Below are 15,613 nucleotides of genomic sequence, written 5' to 3' on the forward strand. Positions count from 1 at the left end.
CGTTGCTTACAAGCAACTTTCTGTAGCCCTTTCTTCTTTTAAAATTAATATACAAAAAAAGATTAAGAAAGAAAACAAATTTTTTCATTCCACAGGGAAAAACTTGAAGTTGAAAGGGTCAAAAACAAAACTTTGTTTACGACACTAGATTTCAAAGATATTATTTGGCCTGCCGTGCTAAATAATTGTTCCGATACGCAGGAAATTTGTTGGCCATTTTTTTTAAAACTTCTCTGTCCGATGAATAACCCTAAAGAAACTTTGTAAAGAAGATAATATTAACTGTCAATTAGTAAGACCCACTTTCCGAAAAAAGGAAGAAAAAACATCGATAGTGCTGGCCAAGCATCGATGTTTTATAAAAATACAAAACCATCGATGTATCGATAGCACCATTTCATTGTTGTTGTTGGTTTCAAGTTGGGCGGACGAGTGCAGCGCTACTGCAGGGAGAAAAGTATAAAGAAGAAAGAAAAAAAACGTCCGAAGAATCTGTTTTACTTACAAAAGAAATATCTGCACTTAAGCAGCGAGTAAATTAAATTGATTAAACTAGTATCGCATGTGTTCTGCATTTGCTGCAACGATGGAACAAAGAAACGGTTAATATTTAAGAAAGGAGTTTTTTGCGGCACAGCAGCAGCAGTAACAAAAACAACGGCCACTCCTTTTGTGTCCGACTCCCCGAGATGGTGATGTGGTGTGTGTGTGCGCGTGTGAGTTCGTGTGCGTTTGTAATTGAAAAATTGTGATTACTGCATAAATTAAGCTTGCGCCGTGGAATTGTTAATAATTAAGAAAGTGAGCGAGCAATAAAAAGTGAAAATTCATAGATTTTTTTTCTTCTTGCCTTGCTGACTGACTACAGCTACAGTTAGAGATAAGAAGAGCTCACGAATAGAAATACATATATAGATACACACATACATACACAAGAACAACAACAACAAACACAGAACCAGACTAGAGCGGTGTGTCTGTGTGACTGTGTGTGTGTGTGTGTGCGTGTGAATGTGTTTATGACTCACGGGCAGGGCCAGTGAGTAGCAACAAAAGTAAAACGGGCTACCTACGGCAACAAAAACAAGAAGAAACACATAGAAAATACAAATCGTATCGCTGCCGCTTCGATAGAATTTCCCAAGTTGAGCGTAACTAATCGCCTTTAAAAAGAAAATTCCAACGTATACAAAGAAAAAGAAGACGAGCAAAAATGAGTTTCACAAAGTGGTTTAAAAAGAAGGAGCAAATCTCCGAGATTGGGGCACCAACAAATTTTCAACGACATTTTCATGTGTCGCGCAACCAAGAGACGGGCGACTTGGAGGGATTGCCTGCCCCATGGGTGCGGTTAATGAACACACAGATCACCCGCGATGAGCAAGATAAGAATCCGGATGCCGCATACCATGCTGTCAAGTACTATAATTACTCTATTAAAAAGAAAGAAAATGAAGTATTTAAGCCCTTCATTACCGAGGATGTCATACACGAGGAGTCCAAAGAGATTGAGAACTATGTCAATTACAAGAACAAGCACAAGTCGCAGGATCCTGAGAAATCGGATGATGATGGCAGCTCAACGGCCACCGAAAGCAGCAGTGGATGCAGTTCCTCCTCCACTGGCAACAGTAATAGCAGCAGTATCAATGATAGCAGCCAACAGTCGCCCCTGCGCATCGATACCCTGGACGAGGTGATCCAAGAACTGCAATCGAGTCTTGAGCGGCGCGAGACGCTAAAGGCTCTAAAGATGGTGTCAGCCGATACCGGCAATCTGCAAGAGCCGCCACCGGTTCCACCTAAAAAGTCAACACACACAATGCCACCAAAGCCGCAGCTTAAGCCAAAGCCACAAGTAACGCAAAAATTCTCGCGAAGTTCCGACCTTCGACGTGATAACGGCGACGATGACAATGAGCATGCCCACAAAATCAATACGGATACGATCATAATTAAACCAGCCACGGCACCCGAATCGGCGACAGATGATAATCCCGATGAGACTATTCTGCGTCGATCTAAAGAAAAGCGGGCCCAGAAGACCGATTCCGAGATTTATGATGAGTTGCGTGCCATTTGCAATCCAGAGGATCCTCGGGAACGTTACAAGACCACCCAGGAGGTGGGAAAGGGTGCTTCCGGCATTGTGTTCATTGCCGGGGATCTGCAAAACGAGTCACAGGTTGCGGTCAAGACAATCGAGATGAAAAATCAGTCCTCCAAGGATCTCATACTCACAGAAATCCGTGTTCTCAAGGATTTCAATCACAAGAACCTGGTGAATTTCCTCGATGCATATCTGCTAGAACCAGAGGATCAGCTCTGGGTGGTGATGGAGTACATGGATGGTGGCCCACTGACTGATGTTGTTACGGAGACGGTAATGAAGGAACGTCAAATTGCCTGCGTCTGCCGGGAGGTGCTCTACGCGATTAGCTTTCTGCATGCCAAGGGCATTATCCATCGGGACATTAAGTCGGACAATGTATTACTGGGCATGGATGGTTGTGTCAAGGTCACCGATTTCGGTTTCTGTGCCAATATCGAGGGCGATGAAAAGCGTCAAACTATGGTGGGCACTCCATATTGGATGGCTCCCGAAGTGGTAACACGAAAGAAGTATGGCAAAAAAGTGGACATCTGGTCCATTGGCATAATGGCCATTGAAATGATTGAAGGTCAACCACCATATCTGTATGAGACGCCGCTGAGAGCCCTCTACTTGATTGCTGCCAATGGTCGGCCCGATATAAAGAGTTGGGACAAGTTGAGTCCCAGTCTGCAAGATTTTCTCGATCGTTGTCTGCAGGTGGAGGTGGATCGGAGAGCCACTGCTGATGAGCTGTTAAAGCATCCGTTCCTCAACGATTGCAGTGAGGTTAAGGCTCTGGTGCCCAACATTAAGGCCGCCAAGAAAGTGCTCCGTCGCAATGTATAGTTAATGTGCAATCATCGAGCGGCTAGGCTGCTTTATCCATGAGTTAAGGTGTCTGTATATCAACATGTGTGTGTATATTTGCGATTGGTGGAAGTGGAAGAGTAAAGTGGATGAGATTCTCTATGTACATTTGATTTCGTTTTGGAACTGGAACAGAATGCTGATTTGTAGTCGTCGTCATAGTGGTGGAATTTAGTCGATAAAGGTTTAATGGTAAGTCCCTAAAAAACTAATAATTTATTTAAGTATTTAGTAGGGGTAGAGTACATACAAGTCGATGCAGTGGCTTATTTACTTGGATTTTGTAATTTTTTCACAAAATCGAAGCCAGTTTCTGATGGGGAGACTGTGATGGGTCTACATGTTTTTTCATCTAATGTCTGTTTGATCCACATTTTAAATAGATGAATGAATAGATTTGGTGAAGGGCATGGGAGTATTTTTAAACTGAAACGTGTCAAATAGTCAAATGACATGATATTTTCCCGCCCCATATCTTTGACTAAAATTTAACGACTCTTACTTTGTAATCAGTTGTGTATGGCTATGACCGGGTCTGGTTAACTTTGCCAATAGATTAAATTCGATTCGATCAAGGTCTTTGGCATTGTGTTTTTGTTTTTATTTTTGTTGGCCGTTTGAGATACTAAATAAAAAAACAATATAAAGAAACTGATTGTGCGAAAAATAAGAGTGTCTTAATCGCAATCGTTGGGATGTACAAAGCAGCAAATATACAGTGAAACCTCGATATAACGAATCTGAGGGGGATCGCAAAATTATTCGTTATATCTATTGATTCGCTATAGGTACTGAAATGTAAAACCTTAGTCCTTTCAAGGGACTTAACAAAAAATTCGTTATATTGGGTTTTTCGTTATAACGAAGTTCGTTATATCGAGGTTTCACTGTACATACATATGTATGTATATATGTACATGTAGTTAAAAATTAAGTAACAAAACTGTTTTATGTTAATGTCAATTGTATCTATTTCATTTGGATTAAATACAGTGAAAACTCACTTGACCGACATCTTCCTTCATGTGGTGGATAATTCTGCCTTGCATAAACAATTTCTCGCTTAACCATTATTGAGCAATAAATCTTTTTCTCTTAGAAAGAAGAAATTTAGGGAAATTTTCGATTTCCAAAAGATATATAAAGGTGCTCAAATTTAGGTACCGCCATTCAAAATCTACACCCACATTCACACAAATACGCAATTGGATGTCCGTCCACAAGAATTTTCACTTTACTTTTTGCAATTGCCGTTTTTTTTTGCCTGTTTACCTATTAATGTTACTACATACATCTGTCTCATTCATTTCGCTTACCTAACAATAATACACATACATATGTACATACATAAATAGTTAGTAGCATTGTATTGTAAATCGAAAAAAAAAGAAAAAATTGAAGTCTCACAAATACACATACACGCGAACCTTGTTGATCATGATGATGATGATGATGATCGTGATCATGACGAAGAAGAGGCACGCCATTTAACACACATACACATACAAACACGCCCGTTCGTTCGCATTTCCTGTGTCGGGGAAGCAAACTACTTGAAATATCGCTTTGTCTGGCCAAAACACACATGTACATACAGTGGCTCACAGCTTATTCGACCCACCTCATATTTCAAACTTTAAAGCAACATAACTTTTTTTGCAGTGGTGATATTAACAAAAATTAAATGCAGTTATGATTGTTAATGTTTAAACTTAAGAAAACAATCTTCATTTATTATATATTATTTCAATTTTACGATAGGGTTAACAAAAACTAAAAAAAAAGAACAATTCTATGTCACAGCTTATTCGACCCAACTAATTTAAAGGGTCACTATTCTAGATGTAAGTCATATTTTTAATATTTCAATATTTGGTGTGGCCTCCCTTCTGTTCTACAACAGCTTTCAGCCGGTTTGGAACTGATGCAACCAGTTTTCGGGTAATTTCCGAGCCAATTTTGGCCCATTCCTCAATAAGGGCAGTTTTTAGCTCATTTTTGTTTTTTATTTGCCTCTTTCGGATATTATTGTCCAAAATTGCCCACAAATTTTCAATCACGTTGAGATCTGGTGACTGTGCCGGTGGTTTGATGACGTGAGGGCAATTCCAAATTAACCAGGTTTGCACAATGCCGGAAGTGTGCTTTGGATCATTATCCTGGTAGTACCGGAAATTCTCTTTTATTCCAAGACTCTCTGCACTTTGGACCAAATTTTTCTTAAGAACATCTAGATAAATATCCTTTGTCATGGTTGTTTCAATAAACTCAAGTCTCCCGACACCCGCTGAGGACATGCAGGCCCAAACCATAACGCTGCCACCGCCATGTTTTACGGTTGGTTTTAAATTTTTGTCATGGAGCTCAGTATTTGCTCTTCGCCAGACATAGGGTCGTCCATCAGAGCCAAAAATGTTGAATTTGGACTCATCAGCGAAAATAACTTGCTCCCAAAAGATATTGTCCTTGCTTATATGCTCCTTTGCAAATCGAAAGCGGCATTCTCGGTTGGTCTTACTTATAAAGGGCTTCTTTCTAGCGATTCTCCCGTGTAGATCGTTATTCCTGAGAACTCTGCGTATGGTTTCAGCAGAACACGTTTTACCAATTGTTTCCTCCATCTCAACAGCTAGTTTTGGAGCCGAAATCTTTGGGTTTTCGTGAATTTTACGGACAATAATCCGTTCATCTGTCGCACTTAATATTTTGTTTGGAGCCTTTCTCCCTTTATTTTCGACTCTGTTTTCCTGGACGAAACGGTTTATAATTCCTTTAACAGTGGACTCGGGAATGTCCACAAACTCAGCTATTTTCCTTCGAGAATGTCCTTCTTTGAAATGTTTAAGGACCAATTCCCGTTTTTCCATCGATGTACGCTTTCCCATGGCTCTAAAACGTGCTTTGTCGGAAAAAATCGAATGAAAAGTGCAAAATCTACTTACGGACATAACAACTAAAGCAAACGTCAAAAAATAACCGTTATTCTAAGAAATGAATGATCGCAGCTGTTGAATAAAGTCATTGGGTCGAATAAGCTGTGACATAGAATTGTTATTTTTTTTTAGTTTTTGTTAACCCTATCGTAAAATTGAAATAATATATAATAAATGTTGATTGTTTTCTTAAGTTTAAACATTAACAATCATAACTGCATTTAATTTTTGTTAATATCACCACTGCAAAAAAAGTTATGTTGCTTTAAAGTTTGAAATATGAGGTGGGTCGAATAAGCTGTGAGCCACTGTATATACATACATACATGATAATAATGAAATCAACAACAACACACAAAAAAGTTACCAAAAAAAAAAAGAAGGAAAACTTAAATTTACACAAACACAAATACCCACATTGAGTATTAAAAAATAAAGGTTGCTACACATACGCTTATCATTTACTTCTTTTTATTTTGGTGTTAAAAGTACCTCTAGGAGGCCAGAGATATCAACAACAAATTCCTAGAACATTTCTATTTGATATTTTTGCCTGGCATTTTCATTATGATAAGGCGATAAACGATCTGCATTGACAAAGTTAAAGAGAGGAAGAGTGGCGGAGAGAGAGTGTGTGTGATCGAGAGAGTTTTTACGTGGGTGTCGCTTTGCAAGTATGTATGTATGCATATGAATGTATCTTTGCCTTTGTCTCCATCTTCTCCCAATCGCCCTCCACTTATTGAATTTAATTGCCTGTGCAGTGACAGGGACGGACAATACAGCTATTTTTATTCTCACACTCTCTCACTCACTCTCTCCCTTTCTTATTTCTCTGTCTGCCGCCCTTCATATGTACATATGTACATATATTCACATGTATATGTATGTATATATCATTCACTACTCCTACTCCTACCGGATCTCTGGCTCTTTATTTGTTTATATTAACAGCAAATACTTTTGCTTTCCGTTATGGTGGTTTTCATTACAGTAATTCAAGTTTTTGTTTTGATGGGTAACCCACTTAAAACATTTTTGCATATCCTAATGGACTAATAGTTCAAAAAATTTTAAATATTTTTTGGAAAAATACATATGTTCATATGTTATTTATATTTTTAGATGTAATTGCAAATGTTATTTGCGTGAAATTTGCACGATTTTTACTGGAGCTAACAATATTATTTTACAAAATTGTAAAAAATAATTCTATATAAAATTGATATAATCGTTTGTCTTTATGAATACAATTTATTCACCTTCAAGTTTATCTATTCTTAAAAGACAGATTGCAAATACAATACATATATAAATTAGGGCACCACAAAAGTTAGTTAGTTAGTAGTTTTAATGACTTTTTGCAAGAATTTGTTTTCTTTTCCTATTTCACAATAACTGTCCGCCCCAAAGAGCTTTCACTGTGTTTCACTTTTCTTGTTGCATGTTCTTTTACTTGCTGCAGCTTCTACTGGGAGTGGCGCCGCCGCCATTGGGTCGCATGTGTGTGTGTGTGTGAAGGGGCCAAAGTACAATTTCACGCGTGCTCCAAACTATGCATGTCTGTATCTATCAGTTTAGTTTTGGTGTGAAAGGCATCTGCTAGCTAACAAAATGACATTGGTTAGTATCGCCCCAAAAAGCCAGAAATGACTAAACCTTAACCCATCAGCCCCTTCCCCCCACCATTTATTAGTTCGATTTCGAATGGAGAGGCGCCTTCCAAAATGATAATTTCACCTTGCGCAAAGGTTTTTTTCTACGTTGTTTTGTTTTGGCTTTGTTTCGTTTATTGAACCACAAACATACGAATTGAGTTTGAGGTTGGATGAGGGGAGGGGACTATGCGGAATTTTAGATGATTCATTCACTTATTATATGACGATTTTGTTGGTTCGTGTTTTTAGCTCTTTTTTCAAAATAAACATTGAAGGGAGGTAGCTTAGTTAGCAACGGGAATGGGATGAGAGAGAGACTCGTATCGAGACTGTGTGACATTCTGCATATGTATGTTTCACGCAACAGAGAGAGAGAGCATGAGTAGAGTAAAGCAAATTTTTTTTGGTAATATAATTATGTATATACTTGAAGTAATATTACAAAGAACACAAATTTTGCGACACAGTCATCCGTTGTATTTATTACACACTATGAGTATGTGTGTGCGTGTGTGTGTGTGTGTGTCAGTCACACATATGTGTATATGCAATTACATTGGAAAAGATATCATAAACGCGAGGGTGGTTTAATGACTCATGAAGCGCTTTGGAGGGTACGGGCCGAAGGAGTCACGAACGCCAGATTTTTAAGGGACGGCAAATATTACTTTAAAATGTATGTAGATAGTGTGGAAATATCATTTCTTTGATTTAGTTAAATTAGTCAATAGTTTTAAAGAGCTCTTAAAGTGTTTATTATATTTCAAAATATAAAATATAAGTCCGGCCTTTCGCCCTTTACCACACTGTGTCAAAATAATTAAAATGCAATTTGACCTTTTCAAATTCTCAACCTTCTCTTCAATTTTCAACTCTGTTTTCCTTGATTGATCAAAAAATAATTGGTTTTAGTTTTTGTGGAGGGTAAACTTGAATCACCCCTCGTTTTCCACACACATGCTTTACACATGACACAATGGCGGACGACGACGACGATGATGATCCAAAATTAACTGTGTGTAGATTCTTAATAGGAAATCTAGAGCAATGCTAGTTGTCATTTGCATAATGCAGCCGAGAGGAGCCGGATTAGAGGCATAAAGAGGCCAATATGGGTGGGGTAATGTTGTCAAGATAACTGTTTTATTTTTCATCAGCGCATTTTCATTTTTTGTCAACGGAAATTTTCTGGGGGAAAACAATATGCAAACCCTTGAATGTCACAACTAAATGCATGTTGTTAAAAAATACAACAAATTTAAGCTTGACTTTGTTGCGGGTGAGAGGATCGAGCGATGACTACTTATAGGAGTATGAGCATGGGTATGAGTGTGTGTGTGTGTGTGTATGTGTAGTGTACTTCACATGCTGATAAATATAAACAATTATTGTGGCGATAATTGACGTACTTCTATCCCCCCTCTCTCACTCTCTGTGTCTCTCGATGCCGTAGTAATAACGCAACGACAACTCGTTTATTCTCGCCCGATTCTCTTCCACATAGTTTAGTATGCGTCGCATTGACCAATGAAATGAAATGGAAATATAAAAATATATATGTATACAGAATAATAAAATTATAATTAAGAGGGAGGGAGACTGAGTTGAAATGGTAATGAAATCGAAATTATGCAGATAGCCAAATTGAGACTATCATAAAATTGCACTAATAATGCACTAGAATCGAAAATAAATAAATAACACAAACATTAGAAATCGAAATATTCAAATTTGATCTTTTACAGATCTACCAAGAAAAAGAGTATATGTACATACATATGTGGATATGTCTGTAATTCGATCGAAATATATTCTTCCCCCACGTAACATTGGTTTTTTTCCGCATTTCATTGCGTTTTGTTTTTGTATGAGTCTTGAAATCTAAATTTAACAATATCTAAAGCACTGATAACAAAGTCTTAACTGTTGATAACGACAAAAAAAACAAAAAAAAAAAAAACTATATTAGATGATTAATGCATAATTTGTTTCGCATATGTACTTCTATTGCTTGAAAGAATAAAGATTATTGTTCCACGTTTTGGGGAATTTTTCTTTGATTTATGTGCAAATAAAATACAATTTAAATAAAATTAACTATAGCGGTAGCATGTTGCATAATTAAAGATTGTTTTGCAGGTTCTTTCAATTAATATTTCTCATTTCCCATGATGAAGAGCAATTGAAATATGTTTGATGTGTTTATTTCCCTTGAGAGCTTCTTGAAAGCGATTTTATTTCTAATTATATATGATAAGGGCAATATATGGAAAAGCATGTGGACTACGCCAATGTGTGGACAATTAGTAAAGGTCAAAAAGGTTAATAATAAGCCAATTAAAATAAACAATATTTTAACCATAAATGATATATTTTTTGCCATTTTAATAAACTTATTCTCTTTGATCTCCCTTTTATTGCAGTGCCCTCGACTAGATGATGGAGATGATCTTGCTAATATCTATTTCTTCTCTAATATATGGCCAAAATGTTGAGGAACTATCGTTTAGATTACTCTTAGGCTAATGCGTTTTCCGCTTTTAGTATATGTATATTTTACATTATTTACAGAAAAAGAACAATGTATTTAGTAGATCCTTGCGCTAAGACTGTGGTGGCACTATTTTATATCCGCGTCGCATGGCACACATATGATATAAAGAAAAAAACATAATTGTATGTACCAACTGTGTATACATACTAAATTATATATATAAATATTGTATTATTATTAAAATTGTATTTGTCAATAAGTTGGATTAATGTTTATATCTATGTATAACCATAAATAATTGTGATTTAAGCGATTTTATCAATGCTTGCATTAAGCAAATCTACATAAAATTCGTCTGTAGTAGTCTCTTAAGTGCAAATCATGCAATATTTGTTGTAAATAACCAAAAAAAAAAAAAACGAAAAACAGAAACAAATACAAAACAAGCAAACAAATAACTGAAAGAAGAGCAAGATGATTAAGAAACAAAAATTATGAATAATAATAATGAAAACAAAACTAAACATGCTAGATGTAGCGAGTGAAAATGAGTGTAACAAGTGCCATTAGGACTAGCAGCGAGCGAAAACAAAAACAAAATTCAATAGAAAACCACACTTTTTCCACAATCCGATTTAAACAAGATTTAGATATAAATATATAGAAATATTTGTATGAATTACAATTAATTTAACAGATAAATCCAAGCACATCCGTTGACTAAATGTTCAAGAATTCCATTTTTAAATTTAGTACAAACATAAGACTAAATAATTGCATACAAGTATTCCCCCTTTGTTCTCTAATCCAATCTACTAATTATAAAATGCGCCTGTTAATTAACTTGTGTGTCAAAATCTATATTGATAACCATTATAAAGAAGAGAATATACCCATATATATATATATGTATGTATAGTATATATATATATATATATATAAGTATGCATAACGCCAGACCTAGTCCCAACGGGAATTTTGCGCTTTGCCAAAATACATACAAATCAACAACAAATAGAAGAAAGAGATCATTTGTAATATGTGGAATTTCGATAGTTTGGAATTTTTAATAGTTTGTTTAGTTCAAATATATTTTGCATATACGTACCATACTCTTTCCCCCCACAGAATGTAAAACTAGTCCCGTGATTCCTTTTTAATTATATTTATGTATGTATAAATTTCAAACGTACAATTGCAAGTTTCTCTACAAAATCTATTCTCTTTTATGTATTTTGTGGAATGATATTGATTTTATTGAACGAAAGAGATAAACAGATTCATTATGCCTTTTAAAAAAAAAAAATTAATTGATGTAGGGAAAATTTGTAGCAGATTTGATTTTAACATAACGCACAACGAATCGTGAGTGGGAAAGAGTATTTGGTAGTCATTTTCGGTGCTACCGAATGCTAAGCCTTCTTTTTATCCTGTTAAATATATATACATACATATATAATTATATATGTGAAAGTATGCCGTAGCTTAGTAGTCACAAGTGAGGGTTTTACTTTACTCGTTTCCACAGATATTATGCAATACGGTTTAGTAGTCCATTGGTAGTAGTTAAAAATTTTTTTTTTTATTTTCACATAAACTATGCAAAAATTTATACAAAATACATACAGATATAATGAAATGACAAAAGAAAAAAAACACAATTTAGACAGAGCTTACTTGATTTTATAAATTATGTATGTATTTCCACATGATTTCAAAAACTAATGGCAACGAAATTGCAAAACGGAAAAGTATTCGTGTAGCAGTACTATTTACTATATTGAAACCGAGACATACCCGATTTAACATAATCCCAAGCGCATTTAAAAATGATAACAATTTACGTACATATTATTATTAAATCTATATATATATATAAATATATATTAGATGAAAATCAACTGAAACTAAAGTCTTCAAAAATGAAATGGAAAAGGTAGCAAAAATTTTTTATACGCAACTTTTATTGCAAACTTGTAAAAACGAGAAAAGTCAACATTGATCCAAACTTATAATAATTATACAACATACGAAAAGAATTGGCGCTATTTCAATTAAAAACAAAACAAAAAAACCAACTTAAATGTAGTTAAAATACGCAAACAAAAAATTGTGCGAAATAAACATAAAATATCGTAATTGAGACGATATCGTAAACGTATTTATGTATATATCTTATATATATATATATATATATTTCAAGTAGATAACTACTAACGATAATTACTTAAATTTGTGGCTTTTTGTTCTGTTCTATGCACAAAAAAATTCCACCATAAGTTTTAATTTTATGCTCACGTTTCAATATATTTTTGCTTCTGTGTGTTTTTCTACATTTATTACACGTATTAAGTTGCCTATAATAATTATTAGTTAATTTTTATTTCGCAAATTATATCACATACAAAACAAAACAAAACATTATATGTACTTTATACATGAAATGAAACAATATGTTTACGGCATTATATTTTAGTTGTAGCCTTATATAAGTAACACATGATCGATCGATCAACTGTTTCACAGTTGTGTATGTAAAACCCTTAAATTAGTTACTTTTAGCCCCTCATGCCACACCCCCCTGCACTGTAATTTTTATTTTGTGTTGTTAAATATATCGTTATTTACTTATTCGACCAAAGGCATACAAATTCATGATATTTAAATGGAACATATAGACAAACACTCTGATTGAAGTCTATAGCCAGATATCTTCACGATATTTGCCCTGCTGGCGTAGCTCTTTAAGTCGTTCTGCGCTCTGTGTCTCATCCAAGTGAAGAACTTTTTGTAGACATTTGCTCAATGCTTGGCCAATGGATTGGGATATTTTGGCTCCATCAGCACATACGTACAGAACTGTTTCCGGTTCGAGTATAAGCTCCACGAGCTCTTCGGCATCTTCTTCCAACAATTGCTGCACATATGTGGGTGAATCTCCACGGGAATAGCACATGCGTAAGCGTTGCAGCACTAAAGGGGATGAGGATTCTTGCCAAGCCAGAAGTTGATCTCTCTTAAGTACGGCCTGTGCTGTCCTTGCCCCAACATATAACCAAGTCTTCCCCACATTTGCCTGCCGATTATGAAATTCCTTGTGCTCCAGAAAGCCAAGGAAGGGTGCCAATCCTGTTCCTATGGCAATAAGTATTTGATTTTTATTAAGATCCTCAGTGGTATAACGAAAAGCATTGCTAAGGCGTGGGTAAATAAAAATTTTAGATTCTCTCTGCTGGGATTTGCTTTCAAGCATACTAGTTGCGACGCCTGGATTAACAGGTAATATGGAATAAATGATTTTCAAGCCACCTTCACAGCTGGGACTATTGGCTATGGAGTAAGGACGTGGCAAGAGGCGTGGTAAATGTTCTACAAGCAGCGCCAAACTTGGTTGGCAAATACCACAAATTTGCATTAAATCAAGAAAACCTAAGCCACGCTCTAATATGAGTTCATTATAAAAGGACGTCCCTTGCTTTGACGAAAGACTATTCAAAAAACCACGTTCCCTTTCATCAGTGGTATACTCGGCCAAAGAGCTAAGAAATTGCTTTTTAAGTATCCCATTAAGGGACAGACAGTGGGTGAAAATCTCACGTACACTTGACGAATTCGGAATGTGCTCTGGCAATTTGGCAGATTTTTTAACTAATTTCGAAGCAAGCTTTATATGACAAACGTCATCCGCTTGACCACTAAGATGTAAACGTTGCAAAAGCGCATCCACTACTTTATTCTCATTATGTGGTAAAATGGCAATAGTGTCGCCCGGTTCATAAGAGAATGCTGCATCCGGGTCCAGTTGAAGTGTAAGTTCTACTACATGCTTTGTATCTGTCTGTGGATCAGCTTTCACGACGACTTGGCTATTTGTTATGGCAACGGATGTGGGTGCAGCGCCAATACGGGCAAAGGGATACTTAACATTAGCAAATCGCATCTGAGCCGGCTGAGCACATGTCGTTATCTGCTGATTTTGATAATGTAAGTAAAAACCAAAGATTCTTCTCATATAGTTTTGTTTACCTTTTCTGTGCTGTCATAGCAGATCTCCAGATTGAGTTCCAACCGCTTGGCTGGCACGCAATCGTTTAAAATATAGTCTCCAATGTCCACATTTAAAGGCGATGTGCTGGCTACCATAATTACAGCAATTTAAAAATTTAAAACAAATGAAATAAGAATGCTTTAAACCGTTTCAAGTATCCGCACTAGAATAATCGATTAATTCAGATGAATGTATCCCACCAGGGCTGCAAATACGGGGATAAACATATGATTTGAGGTAAACACAAAGAAATTTCGAGCACACTTTTGTTAAAAATTTAAATTAGGCTCGGATAAGGATGGCAGACAAAGCCCACAGTGACGAAGAATTCCACGATGCTCTCAGTGAGCCTACCACAGAGTCAGAGAGCATAAAATCAAGACAAACGCCAAGCGAAGAGGAGCTTGACGAGATTGTTGAAAAGCACAGTTCGCTGCGGTTAGATGATGATGCAGATGGTGATTCACAGGAGCAGGAAAATGAGAAAGACACTAATGATGATGTTGCTCCAAAGGCAGATGAACCAGATGCCGAACTGGACATTGAACAGTTGCGTGAACTGGAGAAGGAACTTAGCCCTGAACAACTTGCCGCCAACAAAGAGAAGGCAGATAAACTAAAACTCGAGGGCAATGAAATGTTTAAAAATGATGATCCGCAGCGGGCAATTGAAATTTATACAGAAGCTTTAAACATCTGCCCTTCAGATGGCATTAAGGAGCGTGCCATTCTTTTTGGCAATAGAGCGGCGTCCAAAATAAAGCTTGAGGCATACAAATCGGCAATTGATGATTGCACAAAGGCCATTGACTTGTGGCCAGAGTATGTGAGAGCTTTATTAAGGTGTGTATGGATGCCGATGAAGTATAAATTCTAAAACCTATCCAAACATTTGTTTCTTATCTTTTGCAGGCGAGCCAAATTGTACGAGAAGGAGGATAAGCCAGACGAGGCACTGGCGGATTATAAACGTGTATATGAACTGGATCCTGGCCAGCGTGATGCACAAGAGGCTCAGATTCGTCTTCCACCTATAATTAATGAGCGGAACGAAAAATTAAAAACCGAAATGATGTCTAGTCTGAAGGATTTGGGCAATATGATATTGAAACCTTTCGGTTTATCTACACAGAATTTCCAAATGCAACAGGATCCCAGCACTGGTTCATATTCAATTAATTTTAATCAAAAACCCAGCTAGCTTTAAACTTACGAATATTCTGTTAATAATGTGAAAGGGAAATACAAGAAATATGAAAATCCATTTAACCGTTAACAAGGACACAAATAATAGAAAACAAGTCCTCCAGCAGTTGTTTTTTTCATATTTTTTTTAAATACAAAACCTAAACGAAATCAAAATATTGGTTAAATCGTTATTTTTTCCCAAAATTTTACCACTAATTAATATATAAATGCATAAAACCATAATTTAAAAAAATTATTTAAACGGAAATATTTTTCCGTTTTGTTGTTGTCACGCCAAAACCAGTATAAAGTAAAAAAAGCCCACTATAA

The 15,613-nt window shown here is 36.1% G+C and overlaps 3 protein-coding genes across 4 annotated transcripts; 2 read left to right on the top strand and 1 right to left on the bottom strand.

The window, feature by feature from the left end:
- Positions 1 to 401: 401 nt before the first annotated feature.
- Positions 402 to 10,096, top strand: LOC6651661 (serine/threonine-protein kinase PAK 2). The gene is made up of 2 exons (XM_002073278.4): positions 402 to 3,154; positions 9,977 to 10,096. The coding sequence occupies exon 1, from the start codon at positions 1,214 to 1,216 to the stop codon at positions 2,939 to 2,941; it is 1,728 nt and encodes a 575-aa protein (XP_002073314.3). The 5' UTR covers positions 402 to 1,213; the 3' UTR covers positions 2,942 to 3,154; positions 9,977 to 10,096.
- Positions 10,097 to 12,354: 2,258 nt separating this feature from the next.
- LOC6651662 (methionine synthase reductase) lies at positions 12,355 to 14,254 on the bottom strand. Of its 2 annotated transcripts, none has more exons than XM_047010857.1 (2): positions 14,074 to 14,254; positions 12,355 to 14,014 (listed from the first exon to the last, which is right to left on the bottom strand). In XM_047010857.1, exons 1-2 carry the CDS (start codon positions 14,188 to 14,190, stop codon positions 12,746 to 12,748), a joined length of 1,386 nt encoding a protein of 461 aa, XP_046866813.1. In that variant the 5' UTR covers positions 14,191 to 14,254; the 3' UTR covers positions 12,355 to 12,745. The 2 variants fall into 2 exon arrangements, with proteins under 2 accessions (XP_046866813.1, XP_023035958.1); XM_023180190.2 differs by having other exon boundaries at positions 12,355 to 14,017.
- A 72-nt stretch (positions 14,255 to 14,326) lies between these two features.
- On the top strand, positions 14,327 to 15,407 carry LOC6651663 (tetratricopeptide repeat protein 1). Its single transcript, XM_002073280.4, has 2 exons — positions 14,327 to 14,938; positions 15,008 to 15,407. The coding sequence occupies exons 1-2, from the start codon at positions 14,394 to 14,396 to the stop codon at positions 15,294 to 15,296; spliced, it is 834 nt and encodes a 277-aa protein (XP_002073316.1). The 5' UTR covers positions 14,327 to 14,393; the 3' UTR covers positions 15,297 to 15,407.
- Positions 15,408 to 15,613: the final 206 nt, after the last annotated feature.

This window comes from Drosophila willistoni, chromosome 3R, assembly GCF_018902025.1.
Source record: "Drosophila willistoni isolate 14030-0811.24 chromosome 3R, UCI_dwil_1.1, whole genome shotgun sequence".
Taxonomy (NCBI): domain Eukaryota; kingdom Metazoa; phylum Arthropoda; class Insecta; order Diptera; family Drosophilidae; genus Drosophila; species Drosophila willistoni.